General features: G+C 41.5%; 1 protein-coding gene across 4 annotated transcripts in view; it reads right to left on the bottom strand.

The window, feature by feature from the left end:
• Positions 1-650: 650 nt before the first annotated feature.
• itgb2 (integrin, beta 2) overlaps positions 651-24,927 on the bottom strand; it is an 88,519-nt gene continuing 64,242 nt past the window's right edge. For 2 of the 4 annotated variants that reach the window (XM_067988008.1, XM_067988009.1), the window contains exons 10-16: positions 22,450-22,587; positions 21,603-21,793; positions 10,246-10,478; positions 9,469-9,691; positions 7,449-7,657; positions 6,166-6,332; positions 3,093-4,070 (exon numbers count right to left, since the gene is read on the bottom strand). In XM_067988008.1, coding sequence (XP_067844109.1) covers positions 4,005-4,070; positions 6,166-6,332; positions 7,449-7,657; positions 9,469-9,691; positions 10,246-10,478; positions 21,603-21,793; positions 22,450-22,587 — 1,227 coding nt within the window. In that variant the 3' untranslated portion in view covers positions 3,093-4,004. Of the gene's footprint in view, positions 1,218-2,879; positions 4,071-6,165; positions 6,333-7,448; positions 7,658-9,468; positions 9,692-10,245; positions 10,479-21,602; positions 21,794-22,449; positions 22,588-24,927 lie in introns of those variants that run through there. The other 2 variants (XR_010963469.1, XR_010963470.1) reach the window with 2 other exon arrangements.

The raw sequence follows: 24,927 nt of genomic DNA, 5'->3' as shown, positions 1-24,927 counted from the left end.
AACCTTAAAATCAGAGCCAGGCCATTCAGGAGAGAAGTTAGGAAACACTCCTTCACACGAAGGGTGGTAGAAATACGGAACTCTCCCACAAAAAGCAGTAGATGCTAGCTCAATTAATCATTTTAAATCCGAGATTGATAGATTTTTGTTAGTCGTGGGTATTAAAGGATATTGAGCTAAGGCAGGTAAACTGAGTTAGGGTACAGATCAGCTATGATCTCGATGAATGGCAGAATAGGCTCGAGGGACTGAATGGCCGACTCCTGTTTCTTTGTTCCTGGTGAGCATATTCTACTTAAAAAGGCTTTGTGGGCTCTAGCTGCAGTGCCTTTTTTAAGAACAAAAAACTGACTGCAGATTTAATATTTTCTTATCTATCCTCCACGGTTCACACAGTAGACTATTATTTCTCTGGTCCCCGTTTTGATGAGTCTCTTCTAAAAAGAATTGTCATGAGGTGATCCACTTCAACCAAAAGATCTCCATGTCCATTTACAGAGGTTACACCATTTCTTTTCCATTTCCATGAAATTTATCATCCTGGATCAGGTTCAGGGTTTACAAAATCACTTCTCTTTGTTCTGTCTCAGCTCATTGCACTCTGAGAACTGTACCGGGGGGGGGGGGGGGGGGGGGGAAAGATGCGCATATTACAATATTTTTCTTTATTCAGGAGACAGAGTTACATAGTCTGTTCACTTCTTTCTTTCATTCTTCTTCATAAACTTTAGCTTTAGTTTAAAAAAGACAATCATTTTGATCAATATTATACAATAGGCAACAGGAATACTTTTAAAGCTCGCATGATTCATTCAACAATGAAATAATTAAGCCCTCCAGGCTCCTTCCTATTTTTAATACTGTTTGTTAGGAGTTTCCCTATGTCTTTGTAAATCTCCAAACTCCTCGAGTATGATTTTATAGAATGTCCAGCAAACTGTCAATAATTTGATTTCCCAACAAACTTACAGAAGCACTCTCTGTGTAGCATACTTTGGATGAAATGTTCAATTTCAATGGCGGCTTGAGTTTATCCAACTTCCAGTATAGATGCTAGAGTGTCAAATCTACCCGTGACAATGCAAACTACCTTCTACAGAGTCGGTGGTCAAATAATCATCTTCTGGAGATTTACATCCACCAGGGGGATCATTTCCCTTTCTGTGTAACATTATGTGCAGCAATGTCACTGCTACAGCTGTTTGCTGACCATTCGTCTGTAAACAATAATAGTTAAATTTGCCCAATGAGAAATTCAGCAAAATGGTTTCTGTTTTAAGCTACTTCAAGAATTCACTTTTAGTGCCTTCCTAGTCCAAACACAAGCTAACCATTTCAACAATACATCAAAGTAGGGCTGTTACCATTTCAACATTTGGCTTAAAACTAAAATTTAAGAAAAATACACCAAAGGAAAGTTGCATTTGTTAGTGATGTAGGAGCATAACAACTTTGCCTTTTATATAGCATCTTTAACGTAGAAGAACATAGCAAGGTGCTACACAGGGCCATGAGGAAAAAAAGACGATGAGCCAAAGGAGGAGGAATTAGGAAGGATGACCAAAAGCTTGATCAAAGAGGTGGGTTTTAAGGAGGGTTTTGAAAGAAAGGAAAATGGAGTGGCAGAAGTATTATGGGAGAGAATTGAAGAGTCAGACCTAGCTGGTTGAAGTCACAGTCACCAGTGGTGGGGAAAATGGAGTGGGAATGCACAAGAGGCTGGAGTTGAGAGGAATGGTGGGATCAGAGTGGGACTGCAGGGGGTTTAAGAGATGGGGGAGGGGCGAGGCCATGAGGTATTTGTGACAAAGACAAGAATTTTAACTTTGGTTCCAGTACCTTCACGCCTCAATTTAAGTCAGTGAGGATTGGCTAATAGATCAGCATAATTTTGTTTGGGATAGGATATGAGCAGCAGAGTTTTAGATAAGCTGAAGTTTATGGAGGGGGAAAGATGGGAAGCTGGCAAGGAAAGCATTGGAGTAATCGAGTCTGGAGGAGATGAAAGCACATATGACTGTTTTAGTGCTGGATGGACAATGTTATGGAGGTGGAAGTAGGCTATCTATGATGGAGAGGATATGGGGTCAGACACAGCCTGAGGTTGAATAGGACACCAAGGCTGTAAACAGTCTGGTTCAGCGGCAAGGGAGGGGATGGAGTTGGTGACTAAGGAGTTGAGTTTGTGGTGGGGGCCATCTTTACTGCTCTCAACCTCTTTCCCAGCAATGACACAGTGGAAGTACAGCAGCTTACACATAAAGGACGAGAGAAGATGAAGCATGCTTGGAGTTGACATATTTAAACCTAGGCATTGTTGTCAGTCAGTGAGAGGCTGTCTCCGCTATGAACACTGTACAGTAGATATCAGGAGAAGTTTTACCCTGGAATCCAAAACTCCAGACACATGCATCTGTGCAAAAGTGCAATTGTAAACTGTACAATGAAGGGTTTAAATTATGACATCTACTTGTCATAAGTCAAAGATTGATTTCTATAAAGATTAAATGTGGACATCCTCATATTACATCTCAATTTAATCATTTAGAGCTTTAGTCTAGGCTGCCTTAGATGGATCTACTTAACTGTGAACCCTAAAACATTTGGAGACAATAAACTGCTCCTGCATGCCTATAAATTGGAGGGCAGGAGTTGTATTGGGTCTTATACACCTCCATATTCTTGTTACTGTGCAGGTTGCAATCCACGGTTAGCGTAGCACCAATAGAAGCGAGTTGTTGCATTAACAACTGGTCACTGTCTACACTTTACACTTTACCTGATTACATGCAAGGGTTAGCTTTACAAAAGAAAGAACAATACAAACTTAAATAAAATTGACATAGCAAGTATAAAAATACAATTGAAAATATATTTACAGGAACTGGGACAGCTGTGCTTCTGTTGGAGATGGGAATTTCAAAAATACCAGACCAAGTGCTGAATATATTACCAACAGTAATGGATAGTGATTTTCTTCAACTGCAGATAACAAATATCACTTGCTTGAGGCCAAAGATAACCACAGTTTTCCTTCATCATTTGTGCAGTAACAAGAATTTGTGCAGTAACAAGAATAATCATCAGAATGGTTGTGACTTGGAACCATCTCATGGGGAGCTGTTCGTCCGCTCACCTGGGAAGTTTATTGGTAATAAAAGAAAAATGGATGAAAGTACAAGAGATAAGATGCACAAGACAGCAGATAACTACTACTTAAGTAATCTACAAATAAGGATGTATGTCATGAGGTATTTTACAACAATATAGAATGAATAAATAACTTTTATGGATTCAATCTTACTCTGTTCAGCGGATCATGAAATAGTCATCAAGCTATTCCAGAAGAAAATGACAAAACTGTCAAATTTATCAAGTTTGCAACATTGCACCTGGAATTTGTAATATGGGCATCTGAAACAATTACTTTGGCACTGGTGTCTGGTATTTCCAGATATCAAAATCAAACACTGACACTGGTATGGAGAACTGGCACTTGCATTTGGGACGAGTATTCACACTTTGACACTGGGTATCAAGTATTGGCACCAGCAGCTCGTACAAACACTGTCATTTTGCAACCATTGTCTGGTCCTGTAAGTCTGGTATTGGCAGTTTGGCACCAATATTAATTAGCACTCAGTTTGGTACTAGGCAAGATTTCACATTGCAATTGAATAGCAATTTTAATGGTTTGAATTTTGCTCCAGCTTTTTTGGGAGGTAAGGGCCCATCCCTATTGTCTGCTACTTAAGTTACCAGCTAAAAACAACAATAATAGACCATCCGTCATGCAATGTACCTTCAGAAGAATAGTTTCCTTATGCACTTTTCTGTAATGATCTATCGTTTCTCCTGGTAAGGTATTAAGTAAAAGCTAATCTTCACAATTTAGAAAAAAAATGTAAAATAAGCTGTAAAGTTAGTCCTTTTAAAGCAATTTAATATTGAAAGACTTGGTTGAGGCATGACATGCTAAATGGTTTCTCGTTCCATCCAAATCTTCAGTCTTCATTGAAGTTAGGGTTATAAACGGTGGTTGTTGCCTTCTTAAACAGTGGATTATCAGCCTGGTGGAGACACACAGAGTTAGGTTATGGGCAAACAGATGGATAGTTAATTTGTGAAAATGTTACTTACTGAAGATAAAATGATTATTGTTAGACCCAGTAAAATAATTTTTGGGGAACCAAGACAAATCTCGCCAATCAATTGCTTCTGACACCACCTAATCCTCTCTCGATTGATTCAAATCAGGATGGTAGGTTTGGAGAAGTTCACAGGCTGGCTTGTTCCACCCTCCCATTTTGGACTAATTTGGCTCACCTCCAGTTAATGATTTAAACCAATTTTCCTTTTTTAAAAACTAGTTAATCTCCCATGGCATTTAGTAAGAATTGATATGCAGTATGAAATATTTACCCATTCTGTCCCCATTTTAAAGTCATACATTCTGGCCCTACAGTATAAAATCAAAATATAACAAGTTGTTGTTGAGTAGTACAATTTGCAGCAGTTCAGGAAAGAGAAGTAGTCTTTTGGAGCATTGGAGTTACTCTGCAGTACACTCAGCCGTGGGGGAGATAGTAAACTCAAGTGCTGCAATGCCACCATTGCCATGAGGGTGTAATTTAAGTGTGATAAATTTACATTCTAAATGTGGATACAGGAATTTATATTCAGAAAAGTTGACCCAAAGGTGTGTCAAAATCATGGCAATAAGAAGTATGATTTTGCAGACAGGAAGTGGTTGCAGTAATTAAGATCTTTTAGTTTATAGATATTTAAAGTTACTCATATCTGATTGGTGGAAACCAGGCGGGTGTGCAGTTAATATTGCTCAGGTCACTTGCCAATGATGTCATCAACTGCAATTTTTACCAGGCAGCCTGCGTAGAAAGCAGCAGTGAGTTTCCCACCAGGCTAACTCAGCAAGGAAGCAGATGGGGGGGGCCAGAAGACGCCCAAAAATGTTATTTCTTTTTACATTCCTTGTGGGGCCAGGAGGTGCAAGAATGCTCTTTCAGGCCCCACAAGGAAAGCTTGAACCTTGCATGCCATAATCCGGCCCAACATCTGAACCCGTAAGTTACCTGCTATTGGCGAGCAGTCTCTGGGTCGCAGTGGGTGGAAATTTGGTCAATGAGATTAAATAAGGCCTGGGACTTAAATACCCTGGTCCTCATTTCTAGAGCAACAGGTTAATTTCTAACTCAAGCTGCCAATCACTGTCCCAAAACTGGCCTGGAATTAAAATCGAGGCCATGAGCACTTACTCACCCCATAAAAGGTACTGAGAGAAAGTTTGAACTTTTAGTCAAAACAAGGTGGCAACCTTTAAGATATTAAAAATCTTACATCTACATGCACTTCCTGTCAACTCTTCATTATAAATTCCTACATGTACACATTTTGTAGAAATTGCCCATGTCAACTTGTACATTATTTTTTCTCTCTACACCCCTTCCCCCTTTGGAGGTGTTATAGCACCATCACTGGAAGGAGGGTGTAATTACAGCTTGATAAGTTTACATCACCATTTTCCATTATAAATATGGGAATAGGAATTGCTGTGAAAGAAGCAGCATCATTGGACAGGCTGGGTGTATCAAAACTAGAGCCCCACGGAGAAGCAGGCACCTGCAGGGAGGCAAATATTGGCCATTGCTGCTGCGTTGAAATGGGAACCACAGCCAGCAGGGTGAGAGGTACGCCACTGGGCAAAGAGAGCCAGCTGCAGTATACTTATTTATAATCTGTTTGCTGGGGTGGGGGGGGGGGGGGAGAAATAAATTAAAAGTACTACAAAATAATTAAAATTTTAAAGATTCAAAACTTATATGACTGTTCACCTAGACTAGAAAAAATGGCTGCCAGAAAGCTGTATGAGAAAACAAAAATTGTTCCACAGAGCCTGCAACTGCATGTAGACTCATAGCAGTTGTTCTAATGTTTTCTGGTGTCACATTGATAGGAAGATCCAATTTAAAAATATGATAGCTGTTGCAGAAAAAGGGTTACGTACAAACATAAAATGTGTCCACACCAACCCATTAACATGCAGAAGTCCCTAGGCACTGTTTAGGAGTGCTTCAACGTGAAGACATAGATGACTGACATAATGTATAGTTTTGTTACGAAGTGCAACTAAGCATTTGTACGTACATCATTCCACTTAGCTTTTGATTTCTCCTTTTCAAATTTTCTGTATTCCTTTCTGTCATACAGTTCAGTCACCAGCTTCCAGATTAGGAGAATTGCCAGTCCAATCAGCAGCACACCAGCCACTCCACCACTAACAATCGCAATGATATTTGGAGGCACAGGACATTCTGAAATTTATGAAGTAGAAACATACGGTCACAGAGGAGTGTTAAATCTTTGGATGGTCCTTTGTACATATGTCAAATGGAATCTATGGGCACCATTCTATCTCAGTGCAATTCCTCCAGCAGAGATCTTGCCCCATCACCTCATGACCGTACTGGTGAGAAATGAGCAACTTAACTGCTGTATTACCAGAGCTATTTTCTTGAGCACTTTTTTTAGCGCTTGGCTGATGTCACCATTGGTTTGGTATGTTCCATATCTGTAATGATACCACTGTGTGATGTTAAATACCTTTTTATTTTGGTGACTGTGTACTTGTCAAGGTGAGGAATAATGATGCTGCATTAAGTTAGCTCAGGCACAGCAAGTCAGACAAAGTGTAGCACTCTGCAACATCCTGACAATCTCAGTCTGAGAAGAGCACAGGCACCCACCAATGTGGTATTTCTAACATGCATAATGTGCCCATACTTTTTTAAGAGTATATTCACTTGAACTATTCACTTGAGCTATCTCCATAGCTGTTAAATAACAGTTGCAGCAAATTCCAAAACTGAAGCCTGTGAAGTAAGGAGAAAGACAAAGAGAAAGTAACAATAAAAAGAGAGGACAATGACAAAGATGATGAGAGGAGAGAGAAATGTTTTAATAGTTTTCGCACTGCACTGATGAATGCAGTGTTGATTCTATTTTCCAAGTGATGCAAGTAGAGGTTTGCAGGCATTGTTATGAAGTTGAGGAAAGCATGGATTCATACATGTGTACTCATGCAAAAAATGTTGCATACTATTACCAGTGTGTTTTTTGTTGTTTGAAATATATCATAACAATTTTTAAAAGCAGGAAAAGCTCATTAGGCTCAATAAGCCCTTCATATTTTGGAAAACAAACTTAATTACTCAGCAGGGGTTGAACCTGGAACCTTCTTGATGTCTAGCATTCCAACTTCTTGTCACCATGTCCACCACATCAATGTATAGACTTATTCACTGAGCCACTGAAGAAAAAAAACTCCCTGATGGCCCAGTGAAGTATCATACCCATCATCTTTTGAGCATATCTGTATATTTGTGTCCCTCTTGCAATTTGCTTATTCAAAGAGATTCATTTATACAAACCTGTTTGCTTCTGGATCATCACATTATACTGTGAAACCCCATCTTCCTCCTTCATCAAGAAAATCATCCAGCAGTTCTTAGAATCCTTCTCTTTACATGTGTTCTGCTCTGTCAGCTTCTCCACTTGAGTGTGTTTTATATTCCTACAGGATTCAGTGCAGTTTTTCTGATATGGACCAGTTGAAAATCCAAGACATTCAATACAATGTCTGTTTTAAATAAAATGAGAAATATTGAGATAGTAACCACCAGCCTAGACATTAATTTGTGGTTAGTTTGAGCCCATGTTCAAATGCAAAAGAACAATGATCTAAGATGCTCTAACACCCAGTCCCTATTAGATAGGGGAAACATTCATCTGATGTATTTGGACTGGAGTCAATCTCAGATCCCAGAGATCATAGAACTGCACTCTAACACTACCACCTATCTAAGATGAGTCTCTGATGTGAAAGGACAGTGTGCCTACTCTCTATTACATAAAAGATTTTAAGTACCCAAAGCTACCGGTCTTTTGAGCTTCATTATATTTGCTCTATCCAAAATAATATAACATATAGAGAGGGGAGGTCAAAGACGTAGGACTCTTCCAAATAAACTGAGACATTCAGTTCTAACTCTCAACCTGCAAAATTGGCATTTACTTGTCCACCGACATTTAATTCCCCTCTTTTTAAAAAAAAAAAGCCACCTACCAATTCTCTGCCTCTGAGTCCCTCCTCATAACTGTCAGTCCTCCTCCATTTCTCACTCTGCCAGCATTATAACTCTCTTGTTCTCCCAGTAAGAAATAGTTAATTAATGGGGAATGGGACTATCCCAGCACCGTGCAATTAGCTCAATTCCACAGAAACCTTTGAATCCAACTACAGAACTAGCCTACAAAGGTTACAGGAAATTAGAACCATCCTTTGTCCAACTGACCCAGCATTGACATTGATGGCTGGAAACAGCTTTAGGGCTTGTTATATGTGCTGAAGATTGTATCTTGCTGTGGCCACTCTTCACTGTTTATAACTATTTCCCATTGATTTGGAGAGGAGACAATAATAATCGATCTTTCCAAAACACAGGCACACCAGTCAAAAGCATTTTTGTATGGCGTTAACCAAACAATGTCTGATTTACTTAGAAACTGGGTATTCTAAGAACCAGCAAGGTTTCCTGTCTTGATTTAAAAATTGTGATTGGATACTATACATTTGCTTTGCAGTAAACACGTCTATATATATTTTTTTGAATGGGGCATTACAAAATTTAAAAACAGAAATGCTCCAGGTTGATCAGCATCTGAAAAAGAAATTTAAGTAAACATTTCACTTTTCCACCTGACATTAACTTTCTCTTTCAGATGCTGATCTATGTGCTGTGCAATTACAGCATTTTCATTTTTTTTTAAGCTATCCAGCTTTTGCAGAACCATTGAAAATATGTTTTTTTTTCAGGAATTCCCCAGTTCTGGGATAAGAACTTAAGAAATAGGAGCAGGAGCAGGCCATGCAGTTCCTTGAGCCTGTTCTGCCATTCAGTAAGATCATGGCTGATCTTCTACCCTCAACCCCACTTTCCCGCCCTATCCCCATGTCCCATGATTCCCTTAGTGTCCAAATATGCATCATTCTCAGTCTTGAAAATACTCAACGACTGAGCATCCACAGCCCTCGGGGGCAGAGAATTCCAAAGATTCACAACCCTCTGAGTGAAGAAATTTTTCCTCATGTCGGTCCTAAATGGTTGACCCCTTATCCTGAGACTATGATCAAGTTCTAGACTTTCCAGCCGAGGAAACAGCCTCTCAGCATCTACCCTGTCAAGAGCAAGATTTAAAATTCCTTGCTGTAGAGACAGCATGATTTGAACAATTATTGTAAAATCAGGGGTGCTGAATAGAGTTGATCAAGATCTCAAGGAACAGCAACTGACAATCAGTTTTTTGTTTACATTCCTCCATGCTGTAGGCTCTATGATAAGATTAGTCTCTGATAACATCTTAACTGGCAGCTCTCCGATGGATACTTACACGTAGGTTGGGCATGGAGATGGACAGCCTGGGCATTCTTTGCAGTATGGAGGCTGATAACCTGACTTGCACACACACTGGTTACACCTGCATTTTCCTCTTCCACTGCAAATTTCGCTCGCCTTGTTCTGCTGACATTGCTCATCAGCCGTTTCACATTCACAGGCAGTTCCATCATAGCCTTGATTACATCGACATGTTCCACAGTCACATTTTCCATGTCCTGAAAGGTAAGTAAATAATCAATGGTAGCACCTCTACAGCCTCCCACACAATTATATTCATTAGCTATGACTATACCTGTATGCAACACAAGTTGTACTACACAGTAAAAGCATCAGTCCACAGGGAGCAAACATAATCCACCAAGTGCAAATATAGGAATATACTCCAGGCAAAATCAGTGTTTCCAAACAGTCCCTGCATTTTCGATCAGCCAAATATAGAATAGACTAATTGCTAAGTCACTGGTAAAAAGCATGTTCTTGTGCTTCTGTGCCTCCGTTCAACAGGCCAGGGAAAGAAACTAAGCAGAGAGTGAGCCTGGTCCACATACTGATGCTTAACTGTATGCCAGCTCCTTAAAATAGATTTCAATGCTTTTGTATTTTTGTCATATTTAGATTCATCAGTGTCAGTGATTTTTTTTCTTCCCCCTCACCACTTAACTTAGAGACATGAAAGTGAGGTTCCATTGGGGGAAAGTGTTGTTAAAGAATAAAAACAAATGTCAATTAAAAGAGAAACTGAGAAGTGTTCCCAATAAGACATACTCACCAGCACACAGTTTACCCAGGTTTCGCTCACAGTTCTGGTCATCACACTCACAGTACGTGCCATAGATTTTCTTAAGAGGGTTGGTATGGCAAATGCATGTACCACACACACAGTCTCCCTGGTTACTGCAGGTAGCCGATGTGTTGTCCCGACGGCAGGCTGCATCCAGTTCTTGAGTGGAGCGCTTGTGTGGGTCACACTCACAAAACTTGCCAATCCGATCCTTGGTACAGCTGGAAAGAGGAACAGAAATTAGGCTCAACGCCTCCGATGAGACAAGAATGGGGAAATTGGACACTTAGTCATTGACACTGTGCACGCATAATAATAGGTAAGAACAAAAGCCATCCACCCCTCAAACTCCTTCCTTCTTTGCCTACGTAACAACAGTGACTGGACTTCAAAAGTAATCCATTGGTTTCAAGTGCTTTGGGATGTCCCGAGGATGCGACAAGGCACGATACAAATGCAAGTTCTTTCTTTTGACAGCATACAATCCACATGATTGTGCATTCTACTTAAATCAGCTAAATTTCTGAAGAAAGATTGTCTGAAGTTTCTTCCTGTGCACCTCCCCCACCCCCCTCCAGGATAAATCGAGTGAAATTCTAGAATGCCAATCTGACCTTGCATGCTACATCGCAGAGAAGTGTGAAGTGATACATTTTGGCAGGAAGAATGAGGAATGGCAATATAAACTAAATGGTACAATTCTAAGGGGGATGCAAGAACAGAGAGACCTGGGGGTATAAGTGCACAAATCTTTGAAGGTGGCAGGACAGGTTGAAAAAGCAGTTTAAAAAAGCACATGGGATCCTGGGCTTTTTAAATAGAGGCATAGAGTACAAAAGCAGAGAAGTTATGTTGAACCTGGTTGAGCCACAACTGGAGTATTGTGTCCAATTCTGGGCACCACATTGTAAGAAGGAGGTGAAGGCCTTAGAGAGGGTGCAGAAAAGATTTACTAGAATGGTTCCAGGGATGAGGGACTTGAGTTATGTGGGAAGACTGGAGAAGCTGGGGTTGTTCTCTTTAGAGTAGAGAATGTTGAGAGGAGATTTAATAGAAATGTTCAAAATCATGAAGGGTTTAGATAAAGTAAATAAAGAGAATCTGTTCCCATTGACAGAAGGGTCGAGAACCAGAAGACACAGATGTAAAGTGATTGGCAAAAGAACCAAAGGTGACATCATGAAAAACTTTTTTACACGAGTAATTATGATCTGGAATGCGCTGCCTGAAAGGGTGGTGGCAGCAGATTCAGTCGTGGCTTTCAAAAAGAAATTGAATAAATACTTGAAGGGAAAAAATTTGCAGGGCTACAGGGAAAGAGTGGGGGAATGGGACTAACTGGATTGCTCTTGCAAAGAGCCGGCATAGGCTCGATGGACCGAATGGACTCCTTCTGTGCTGTAACCATTCTATGATACTATATCTATAATATATTTAAGTTCTTGTGTGGGTCCTGCACTCCATTAGAAAACTGCTGCAATAATTTCTTATGGGAATTCCAATTGTCAAAATGTCACGATTCTCTGTCATGCCATTTGGTGGTGCTTTAATCAGATTGCAAATGTTACTCTGAACAGTGACTGTCATGGCTCCATGTCACATATCCATGTGATGCTGTATTATCGTTTTTCCTAACTCACTGAAAATGTTTCTGTCCACCATGTTTTTTTCTCATTAACTGAACTTTTAATGTCCAAAAACATGGTCTAAACAAAATTTTTAATATAGAAATATCACAAAAACATGATTAAATGTATCCATTAAGTTGCTTTTTTTTGTCTTTTATTACCTTCACTAAAGTTTTTACTTGAAGGCCTCAGCTTCTCTTAAAAGTCTGGGCTAAGACTTGATATTTTTGTCCAGAGCTGTGATAGCTCAATGCACATTGTGCACTCTGAACGATTTGGACTGGGACATAAACTATTTGGACTCAGAAATCCGAAGTACAATTTCAAAATTTGCAAACGACACCAAATTGGGGGGTATAGTTAATACCGAGGAGGACTATGACAAAATACAGGAAGACATCAATAAACTTGCAGAATGGGCATGTAATTGGCAAATTAATTTCAATATAGATAAGTGTGAGGCATTATATTTTGGTAGGAAGAATAAGGGGGCCACATACTGCCTGGATAATAAGAGTCTGAATGGGGTAGAAGAGCAGAGGGATCTGGGGGTATAGATACACAAATCACTAAAAGTAGCAACGGAGGTTAATAAGGCCATAAAAAAAGCAAAGCAAACCAAACACTGGGGTTCATTTCCAGAGGGATAAAATTGAAAAGCAGAGAAGTTATGTTTAACTTGTATAGAACCTTGGTTAGACCACACATGGAGTACTGTGAACAGTTCTGGTCTCCATATTATAAAAAGGATATAGAGGCACGGGAGAAAATGCAAAAAAGATTTACTAGGATGATACCAGAACTGAGAGGTTATACCGATCAGGAAAGATTGAGTAGGCTGGGGCTCTTTTCTCTAGGAAAGAGAAGACCGAGGGGTAACATGATAGAGATCTTTAAGATTATGAAAGGGTTTGATAGGTTAGATGTAGAGAAGATGTTCCCACTTGTTGGGGAGACCAGAACTAGGGGCCATAAATATAAGCTAGTCACCAATAAATCCAATAGGGAATTCAGGAGAAACTTCTTTTCCCAGAAAGTGCTTAGAATGTGGAACTCGCTACCATGCGGAGTAGTTGAGGTGACTACCATAGATGCATTTAAGGGGAAGCTAGATAAACACATGAGGGAGAAAGGAATAGAAGGATACGTTGATAGGGTTAGATGAAGTAGGGAGGGAGGAGGCTGGTGTGGAGTATAAACAACGGCATGGACCAAATGGCCTGTTTCTGTGCTTTACATTCTATGTAAGGAACATGTGTCGTGTAGCCAATTTGCAAGATTCATCGGTATCATTCAGTCAGTTGAACTGTGTCTTTAGCTTCCAGCAGTTTGTGCTCAGTTGTTCTGAGTTATTTAAAGAAAGCTGGATGACAAATTTTAACTGCTTTTATCAGAGTTTATATTGTGTGTGACAGAAAAGAAGACAGTGTGCTTACTACACACTTGTAGCTTTTATTGTGTTCTATAAACTTCAAACTTCACAAAATGCATTAAGCTGAGAGAGAAAGAGTGCCTTTGCTCATTCTAATTTCATTTAATTTTTCAAAAAAGACACATTGAAACTTGAAGCTAACTAAAAGCCTCCAACTTATGTTTTGTTGACAGTTAGAAAATGTAAACATTCAAATTACTGATATCTGAGAGAAAGAAGGACAGAGACAGACAGAGTTTCTTCCCTTATTTTAACTTGAATTATGAAAGCAAACTCTCTTTGTGAGAAATGGATAGGAGGGTAGGGGATGAGAGAACCTCTGGCCTTTTGCCACCTGCTCTTCGGAGAAGCAAAGGGGAGTAAGGGTGGTTGGAGGGTTAAATGTTCAGTGAATGGCAGCAGAGTGAGAGGGAAGGGAAGATACAGGAATGAGCATGTAGTTCAAAGGGGAAAAAGTAGCAATAGCAATGGGATTATGGGCTGATAAGAAGTGGAGGGGATAGTGGGAAGGTGAAGCGGTAGGAGGTGCAATGGAAACAAGGGTGTGGAGAGAAGCACACAAAGTTAATAGAAGAGGGGAGGGATGAGAAGAAAACCATTATGGTCCACATTTTTCCAACAACCAGAAAGCTCAGCCTGCAGTCAGCAGCAGCTCCTTTCCCTACCACATCATGCCAGCATCACCATAACACCCACCACCTCCCACTCAAAAGGAAAGAAGACAGAAGCAAAAAGAGTTAGTGAGAGAAGTAGAAGAGGAGAGGAAAAACAAGAGAAAGGTTGAAAACAAAAAGATAGGTGGACTATATTCTACTGTGCCACACCATAGGAGATCCACTAATGCAGCAAATGTAGAAGCACATGCACAGGATAAATTAAAAGAAAAATGTGATAAGTAGCCCATTCTGTACAGTAACATTCTGATTGTGACTGAATGCAAAGCAATAGGTAGGCGAGCAGGATAAGATAAGAAATAGGAGCAGGAATAGGCCATATGGCCCCTCGAGCCTGCTCCGCCATTCAATAAGATCATGGCTGATCTTCGACCTCAACTCCGCTTTCCTGCCCGATTCTCATATCCCTTGATTCCCTTAGAGTCCAAAAATCTATCGATCTCAGTCTTGAATATACTCAATGACTGAGCATCCACAGCCCTCTGGGGTAGAGAATTCCAAAGATTCACAACCCTCTGAATGAAGTCATCTCATCCTAAGTGGCTGACGCCTTATCCTGAGACTATGCCCCCTAGTTCTAGACTCTCCAGCCAGGGGAAACAGCCTCTCAGCATCTACCCTGTCAAGCCCCCTCAGAATCTTACATGTTTCAATAAGATAACCTCTCATTCTTCTAAAATCCAGAGAGTATAGGCCCATTCTACTCAATCTCTCCTCAGAGGACAACCCTCTCATCCCAGGAATCAATCTAGTGAACCTTCATTGCACCGCCTCTAAGGCAAGTATTTCATTCCTTAGGAAAGGAGACTAAAACTGTACACTGTATTCCAGGTGTGGTCTTACCAAAGCCGTGTACAATTGTAGGAAGACTTCCTTATTCTTGTACTCCAACTCCCTTGCAATAAAGGCCAACATACCATTCACCTTCCTAATTGCTTGCTATATGTGCATGTTAGCTTTCTGTGATTCGTGGACAAAGACACCCAAATCCCTCTTAACACCAACATTTCATAGTTTCTCACCATTTAAAAAATATTCTGTTTTTCTCTTCTTCCTACCAAAGTGAATAACTTCACATTTCAATAGGAGCCACCTTCTTGCCCACTCACTTAACCTGTCTATATCCCTTTGCAGCCTCTTTGTGTCCTCCTCACAGCTCACTTTCCCACCTAGCTTTCTATTGTCAGCAAACCTGGATACATTACACTCGGTCCCTTCATCGAAGTCATTAATAGATTGTAAATGGCCGAGGCACCGCACTAGTTATTGCCTACCAACCTGAAAATGACCCGTTTATTCCTACTCTCTGTTTTCTGTCTGTTAATCAATCCACGATCCATGCTACTATATTATCCCCCATGAGCAGATAAGCAACAGATATAAATCAATGTAGCAAAATTTGATTATACATTTTGGTAGTAAAAATCGGGAAAGGAAATGCACCTTAAATGATCATATTTTAAATGGAGTAGAGAAGCAGAGACATCTCAGTGTGCAGATACACAGGATCATTAAAAATGGCAATACAACTAGATAAGGCCATTAAAAAGGTATTGTATCTAGAGACGCAGAATAGAAAAGCAAGGAGATAATGTTGAACCTGTGCAACCCTAATGCAGTTGGAGTATTGTGCATAGCTTTGGACCCCATTATTGAAAAAGAAAGAACTTTGTTTGTGTGTGCATATATGATATAAAAACAATAGAAAAGATGCAGTGTAGATCCACTATCACGTTATCGGGGATGAGGGGCTACAGTTCCAAGGAGAGGGTAGAAAAATCTTTCTTATCTGATAAAAATCATTTAATATAATTTTACAATGAAATTTCATAATTTAATCAATTAGACAAACATCCCATTTGTCAGTGTTAACTGTGAAGCAATTTATAAGACCTGAATCAAAATGACAATTCAAAAGAAGTGTCACAGGGTCAGAACACGTGAAATATTATAATAAAATAACCAATCATTTTTAAAAGGCATTGGAACTGAACTGACAATACTTGACTGTATAGCTGATTCATAGAATTATTCAGTGAGAAGAGGAAAGCCCCACAGACAAGTAGAGACAGCAAAATGATATTTCTTTCAACCCCTCACTGCCTTTGTGCTGTCTGACATTGAGCCACAACTTTCTCCAGCTCAACATCCACAAGACTGAAGCCATCGTCATCGGTCTCTGTCACAAACTCCGCTTCATCGCCACTGATTCCATTTCCGTCCCCAGACACACACTCAGGATTGACAACCTTGGTGTCCTGTTTCATCAAGCTGACTCTTAAACCCAACATTCTATCCTTCAGTCGGACCACTTACTTCCACCCTCCACAACATTGCCCATCCCCTCCCCATGCCACTGAAAGTCTTACTGATGCCCTTGCCACTGTTGCTTACTGGTCTGCCTCCCCCCATGAACTCCAACTTGTCCAAAACCCTGCCACTTCTGTTGTCCCATACTAAGTGCCATTTCTAATTGACTTTCATTGGCTTCCCATCCTTCAACACAAATTTAAAATTCATGTCCCATCACAGCCTCACTGCATTCTACCCAGCCCTATAAATTCACGTCGAACGCTCCATTGTTCTAACTCCGGACTTCTTTTCATTCCCTCCTCCCACCTGTCCCTTTGCCCCACCATTGGTGGCACAGCCTTAGCCTCCTCTTCCCTGGAACTCCCTCCCAGAACCTATCTTTTCACCTTTCAAAACTGTATCAAAACCTGTCTCTTCAACAATCTTTCTGTCACTCTTCCTAATCTCTCTTTCTGCCTCACCATCCAGTTCTATGTTCCTATTATTTCCTTTGGACATTTTTTTTACATTGAAGGAACTATACAAGTAATGATGATATGCATTTCTGCTCTTCCAATGCTCTAGTGGATGAACGTACTGACCAGAACGTCCTAGATTTGAGCCCTGATCTGTGATAAGTTAGTTGATCTCAGCTGGAGCAATAGCTGTCGTGCTGCAATGTTCTTCATTGGAGTATCAATCCAGATTATAAACTCAAATCCTCGTGTGGAACTTGACCCACCTCTTTCTGATCCAGTGTCAAGGGTGCTACCTACTAAGCCAAGCTGACACACAATTTTTTTAAAAATATGGACACCCTTTGGCTAGGATAGAAAGGAAATCAGGTAGTGCTTCTGCTTTGGATTGTTACATTTTGGCAAGTGCATATATGTTGATGCTGGGTAAGGAAAGGATTGAGCTGGGCTCTGATGACCTCCATGGTCAGAGAAGAGAGCTCAAATCAAATAGTGGTAATTATTATCTAGGCTCCCACACTAAGGGAGGCCACTTGGGCTGTTGGGGAAGGTTTAAACTAGAGTGGCAGGGGGATGGGAACCTGAGCGGGGAGTCAGAAGGGAGTAAAGTTGAGAGCAGCAAGAGAGGGGAAGACCCAGGGGAAATTTACAATACAAATAGTACAAACAGTTGTTCAAGAACAAGTGAAAGGGAAAAGCGTAGAGCAGCAGAAAGAAAGTGTACTTTAGGCACGACAGATAAAGTGAAAACTAGAAGGTGTAAGGCGATTAACCCAGCATCAAAGCTGAAGGTCAGGCTAAAGTGTGTGGCCCAACTAAGAGTTCTATATACAAATGCACGGAGTATAAGGAATAAATTAAATGAACTACAGGTTCAAATTCAAATTGGAGGGTATGACATGATAGCTATTACTGAGACATGGCTGCAGGATGGTCAGGATTGGGAACTAATACCGGGTTATAAGGTCTACAGGAGAGACAGGAAAAATGGACGAGGGGGAGGAGCAGCCTTAGTGATTAGAGATGAAATCACTTCAATGATAAAGGAGGATATAACGAGAGGTAAGCAGCCAACAGAGACCTTATGGGTTGAATTGAGAAATAGGAAAGGATCTAAGACTATAGTGGGAATTGCGTATAGGACCCCTGGCAGAAGCTCTAGTGCTAGATTGTATAAATGCAGAGATTAGACAAGCGTGTAAGAAAGGCATAGTGGTCTTAATGGGGAACTTTAACCTTCACATAGATTGGGAAAAGCAGACTAGCAACTGTCAGAAAGGTAATGAATTTCTTGAGTGTGTTCGGGATAGTTTTCTACAGCAGTAGAGGCAACAAGGGGGCAAGCCATACTAGATTTAGTAATGAGTAATGAACCAGATTTAGTTAACGGCTTAAATGTACGCGAGCATCTATCCAATAGCGATCATAACATGATCGAGTTCAATGTAGTCGGCTGCTAAGATTCTAGACTTGGGTAAGGCCGACTTCAATGGGATGAGACAGAGACTGTCCACAGTAAACTAGGCAAATCTGTTAATGGGTAAAACAACTGATGATCAGTGAGAAATATTTAAAGAAACATTTAACATGATACAGAATCGGTTTATACCCCTGAGGGGCAAGAACTCTACTTGCCAAAAAAAAAGCCATGGACAACTAAAGAGGTAAGGGACAGAATAAGACATAAGGAAAGGGCATACAAAAAGGCAAAAAATGGCACAGATCCTGGCGAATGGGAAAGATACAAAGATCAACAAAGGGTCACAAAACAGATAGTAAAGGCAACAAAAAGAGAGTATGAAATGAAACTTGCAAGGGACATCAAAACCAATACGAAGAACTTTTATAGTTACATTAGAAAAAAGAGGGTGGTCAGGAGCAGTGTTGGCCCCTTAAAAACTGAAAGTGGGGATATTGTCATTGACAATGGGGAAATGGCGGACATGTTGAACAATTACTTTGCGTCAGTATTTACAGTAGAAAAAGAGGATAGCATGCCGGAAATCCCAAGAAAACTAATATTGAATCGGGGACAGAGACTCGATAAAATTAATATAAGTAAAGCAACAGTAATGAAGAAAATAATAGCACTAAAGGGTGACAAATCCCCAGGATCAGATGGTTTCCATCCCAAGGTTTTAAAGGAAGTAGGTGAGCACATTGCGGATGCCCTAACTATAATCTTTCAAAGTTCTCTGGATTGGAAAATTGCACATGTCACTCCGCTTTTTAAGAAAGGAGAGAGAGGGAAACCGGGCAATTATAGACCAGTTAGCCTAACATCTGTTGTGGGGAAAATGCTGGAGTCTATAATTAAGGATAGGGTGACTGAACATCTCGAGAATTTTCAGTTAATCAGAGAGAGCCAGCATGGATTTGTGAAAGGTAGGTCATGCCTGACAAACCTGATTGAATTTTTTGAAGAGGTGACTAAAGTAGTGGACAGGGGGATGTCAATGGATATTATTTATATGGACTTCCAGAAGGCATTTGATAAGGTCCCACATAAGAGACTGTTAGCTAAGTTAGAAGCCCATGGAATCAAGGGAAAACTACGGACATGGTTAGGAAGCTGGCTGAGCGAAAGGCGACAGAGAGTAGGGATAATGGGTAGGTACTCACATGCCAGGATGTGAATAGTGGAATCCCGCAGGGATCTGTCTTGGAGCCTCAATTATTCACAATATTTATTAACGACTTAGATGACGGCATAGAAAGTATCATATCTAAGTTTGCCGATGACACAAAGATTGGTGGCATTGTAAACAGTGTAGATGAAAACATAAAATTACAAACCGATATTGATAGATTAGGTGAATGGGCAAAACTGTGGCAAATGGAATTCAATGTAGACAAATGTGAGGTCATCCACTTTGGATCAAAAAAGGATAGAACAGGGTACTTTCTAAATGGTAAAAAGTTAAAAACAGTGGATGTCCAAAGGGACCTAGGGGTTCAGGTACATGGATCATTGAAGTGTCATGAACAGGTGCAGAAAATAATCAATAAGGCTAATGGAATGCTGGCCTTTATATCTAGAGGACTAGTGTACAAGGGGGCAGAAGTTATGCTGCAGCTATACAAAACCCTGGTTAGACCGCACCTGGAGTACTGTGAGCAGTTCTGGGCACCGCACCTTCGGAAGGACATATTGGCCTTGGAGGGAGTGCAGCCTAGGTTTACTAGAATGATACCCGGACTTCAAGGGTTAAGTTACGAGGAGAGATTACACAAATTGGGGTTGTATTCTCTGGAGTTTTGAAGGTTATGGGGTGATCTGATCGAAGTTTATAAGATATTAAGGGGAATGGATAGGGTGGATAGAGAGAAACTATTTCCGCTGGTTGGGGATTCTAGGAGTAGGGGGCACAGTCTAAAAATTAGAGCCAGACCTTTCAGGAGCGAGATTAGAAAACATTTCTACACACAAAGGGTGGTAGAAGTTTGGAACTCTCTTCCGCAAACGGCAATTGATACGAGCTCAAATGCTAAATTTAAATGTGAGATAGATAGCTTTTTGGCAACCAAAGGTATTAATGGATATGGGCCAAAGGCGGGTATGTGGAGATAGATCACAGATCAGCCAAGATCTTATCAAATGCCAGAGCAGGCATGAGGGACTGAATGGCCTACTCCTGTTCCTATGTTCCTAGGTGAGCTGGCAGCACCCCAGGAAGAGCTGATGCCCCTTTAACACTGCTGACATATGTCCTTACTGATGAGCACTGTAAGGAGCTACAGACTCCCAGATATATATGCGGTTTTGATAGAGTAGATAGGGAAAAACTGTCCCCACTGGCAGAAGGGGCGGTAACCAGAGGACACAGATTTAAGATAATTGCCAAAAAATCCAGGGGAGAAATCTTTTTACGCGAGTTGTCATGATCTGGAATGCACTACCTGAAAAGAAGGTGGAAGCAGATTCAATAGTAACTTTCAAAAGGGAATTGGATAAATACTTGAAAAGTAGAAATTTGCAGGGATGTGGGGAAAGCACAGGGGAATGGGACTAATTGGATAACTTTTTCAAAGAGCCAGCAAATGGCTTCCTTCTGTGCTGTAAGATTTTATGTAGCACAGCATGTTGGATAACCCATGTTCTGCTCCATAGAGCAGAATGGAAGTCTGTGATGTACTCTTCCGCACAGTGACTTCCAAGTCTCAACTGTGCTTTACAGAACGATCAGAACAAAAGTGAAACACTTTCCCACAAATAGCAATGAAAAATTGAGGGAACTGTGGATTGCAGTATGGAGCCTGACCTTGGTATAAACCATTCACTTCATTTTTGTTTTTCATTTAAAAAAGGCAGGTGAATGGCTAGAGTGTAGAACGCCAAGATTGCAAAAAGTTGGAGAGCAGGGAGAAATCAAATAGTGATTTGACAGTGCTAAGCTTTGATTTTTAAAAAAAATTGGTTTGTAGGAGGAAGGAGACTGATGAGTTACAGTTTTGAAATCCTGAAGAAAAATGCATGAAAGAATAAGTGAAAGAAGGAGACTGTACAAGGATTCTTGATTTTAGCACAGTAAGGATGTAGGGAGGAAGAAGAGCATGTGGGATAAGGTGTTTAAGTTAAGAATGAGCTTCGGAAGAACAATGACCACGGCAATAAAATAGTGAGAAAAGAGAGTTGCAAAGAAATAGGTTGGAGGCAAGAAGCGAGACAGATCTTTGGATAGCAAGCTTTTTCTTCTGTCATCTCGAGACCCTCCCCAGATATGGGAGCAGTACTTAAGTCTTGGACAGTCTTGGCGTTTGTAGTGACTTAAGTGTTGTTGAAGGGAAGTGTTCATCAAGAAAGATTAAACTGAACAAAGGAATTTTAATAGCATTATTGTACCTGCATATACCACACTTGACTTTACCCTTGTTGTTGCAGTGTGCAGACATATCAGATTTGTCATCACATTTACAGTCACACTCCGTCTGCAATATAATTTCCAAATTCTCAGTGAAGCCCAAGGGTCTGATCTCAAAGGACTCTGCTTTGGTCAGGCATTTTTCTGCAGTTATTGTGACTGTGAAACGTATCTGGAAAAAAAACATGATTGCTGTTGTCAAGGGACACAAACGTTTTGTACATTACATTCCATCCATACCTTTTCCTATTTACTGGATTCCATGCAATAGTCCATAGATGATCAGGAAAGCCTGCCACTGCTTCTTCAATGGGCCTTAGTCTTAGTTAAATACACAATTTGCCCCTCTTCCTTCACCTCAGCTGCCCCCCCCCCCACCCCCCGCCAATCTCTATCTTGCATTTATTTTGTACATACAATATAGTAATGATTCTGTTTACTTGTTTTCCCCTCAAGTCTGTTTTTTGTTCTTAATATAAATTATAATTGTTACTATTTTGGTTTTGAATGTCTGGGTGTTATTTTATGGTGGCGGAATACGAAGGGGTTTTAAAAAATTCTGATTTCTGGTTTGGAGAGCTTCCCAGCACATCCAGAAATCAATTTTTCAGCATCAGTGTTGACGAACGATATTAATCATAGGCTTCCCCCAATGGCCTCATGGGCAGAGACACTGCCCAGTGTACTACTAAGCCCTACAGAATATTAAGGTCCTTGGTTTGATTTACAGTCCCATGTTAAATTCCTAGTCCGTGTTGGGTTGCCTCTTTAAACCTGGAATTTGTTTTGGTGTGGGCTGTGTACCCATGCATTTCAATTTGAACTCACCTCCTCATTAATCCTCACATTTGAACAGGTTCCCTTTTTATCATTCTCAGTTATTCCATCAGCACAGTGTGATATATAAGAGATTCGGACCCCGTCTGGCAGAGTGCTGTGTTTCAATATCACTGTAGAAGATAGATTCTGGAAAATACAAATTAATCAATAAACTGAGAATAAAAAAAAAACTCTTTTAAAATTATATGTACAGGTTGAGTGTACTTTGGGCAAGAGAATATGTACACGGGCCTATTATGGTGAGGGGTAACCATGTTCAGCAATACATTTTTCGAATTTGCATTCATTGCTTACTGAGGTGCAGAGGTTGCATTTTTGTGACCTATACTGGGGAATAGGGTTGTTCAATGGTGAGCTGCTATACTCGGGAACACAGTTTTGTATCGGGTTACAGGAGTTTATACAGTACTGACTGGTTGTTAATTACAGCTCGGGTTCTCCACTCTGATACAGGATTATTTATTTTGGGTAGAGATTTATACTGAATTGTAAGGTTCTTTTCTGGAGTAACGGTTGGTTTGTTGGGATGCAGTTTTGTATTGGGTTTAGCGATGCAAATGGAATATCAGATTCTGTACTGGAATGTAGGGTTCTATACTGGAGTGCCCAGTTGTATGTTTGAGTTTTTTTTTATTCGTTCATGGGATGTGGGCATTGATGGCAAGGCCAGCATTTATTGCCCATCCCTAATTGCCCTCGAGAAGGTGGTGGTGAGCCACCTTCTTGAACCGGCGCAGTCCATGTGGTGAAGGTTCTCCCACAGTGCCGTTAGGTAGGGAGTTCCAGGATTTTGACCCAGCAACGGTGAAGGAACAGCAATATATTTCCAAGTCGGGATGGTGTGTGACTTGGAGGGGAACAAGCAGGTGTTGTTCCCATGTGCCTGCTGCCCTTATCCTTCTTTGTGGTAGAGATCGTGGGTTTGGGAGGTGCTGTCAAAGAAGCCTTGGCGAGTTGCTGCGGTGCATCCTGTAGATGGTACACACTGCAGCCACGGTGCGCTGGTGGTGACGGGAATGTTTAGGGTGGTGGATGGGGTGCCGATCAAGCGAGCTGCTTTGTCCTGGATGGTGTCAAGCTTCTTGAGTGTTGTTGGAACTGCACCCATCCAGGCTGCTGCCTTCCTATTGCTTCAGCAGCTGCTCCTTCTGCTTCCTTGCCAAAACTGTTTCTGAGATTCTAAGGATCCTTCTTCTACCACCTTGATGCTACAGTTACCAGCTCTGCTGAAGAGCCTCAGGAGGCTGCTTTCTTTCAGCTGTGCAGCTTCCATTTGGGAGCTGCTTTGTGCATGTTATCCCCCGCTCGCCGGGCTCTCACTCTCCCGCTCCCCGGGCTTGGCTCGGGGCGTGTTACAGTGGGGGTGTATGGGGGCAGGTGAGTGGGAGGAGAGAGAGAGACTGCCAGGCAGCTCAGGCTTCTCGCGGGTGGGAAGTGGAAAACTGCTGCATGTCGCCTATCCGGACACCTGGGCCTGGTGTGAACTGCTGTGGCTTGTTGCCAAGGAGAGGCTGTGCTGGTTGGAAGTGCTCCATTGTGAATTGTCATTCCATTGGCATGGTTGTCGCTCCAAATGATGCGGGCACAACCCTTCACAACTCTTCGCTTCCAACCTCAGAGCCGCCAACCTCAGCTCGTCGCTCACCTCCAGCAGCACTTGCCCCAACACCGCGTCGCCGCTCGTGTAGCTGCTTACCCCTTCGCTGTTGAAGACGATGCCAAAGGTCCTCACCTTCATCCCCATCGCAGGCAGGCGCTTCAATGGAGTTTTAGTCACCGGCTACATTGAAGAGGCCGGGTTTTTATCCGTGGCTTCGGTGGCTTTTTAACTTATTTTTAACATTGATTAAATTTAATGCATTCTTTTTTAATTTAGTCTATTTTAAGGTTATTGTGTTATTGTGTTTTATTTAATTCATATTTTTAACCCGGCCTCGCCCAGGTTGAGCCCTCGCCGCTTCCGCTGCTCCTGGCTCCCTCTGGGCCTTTTGTAGGCCCCGCGTTGCCACCTGGCCTCACCCAGGTCAGGTCCTCGCCGCTGCCGCTCCTTCCTCACCGCTCCTGCTGCTCCAGTGGATTGGTGGACGATGAGTGTTTGTTCGTCCCCGTCCTACGGCAGAGCCTGCTCTCCAATCGTCTTGGATTTCCCTGTCATTGGGCCAAGACCTCACTCCGCTGGGACCGTGTGGTGGTTGGTGTGCAACGACCACCCCATGTTAAAAGAATCCACACACAGGCACCTTCCACCCTACCGCACCTTACCCACCCAAATGAATTTCGGGACCTGGAACATCAGGACCCTTATGGACAGTCCCAACAGCGACAGACCTGAACGAGGCACTGCCATCATAGCCCGGGAACTCCGGCGCTACAACATCGACATCACCGCCCTGAACGAGACACGGCTGGCAGGAGAAGGCCAGCTCAAAGAACAAGGCGGCGGATACACCGTCTTCTGGAAAGGCA

Source organism: Heptranchias perlo, chromosome 7 (assembly GCF_035084215.1).
Source record: "Heptranchias perlo isolate sHepPer1 chromosome 7, sHepPer1.hap1, whole genome shotgun sequence".
In the NCBI taxonomy this organism is placed as follows: domain Eukaryota; kingdom Metazoa; phylum Chordata; class Chondrichthyes; order Hexanchiformes; family Hexanchidae; genus Heptranchias; species Heptranchias perlo.
Note: the sequence above shows the minus strand (reverse complement) of the source record. Positions and strands in the feature narration are given on the sequence as shown.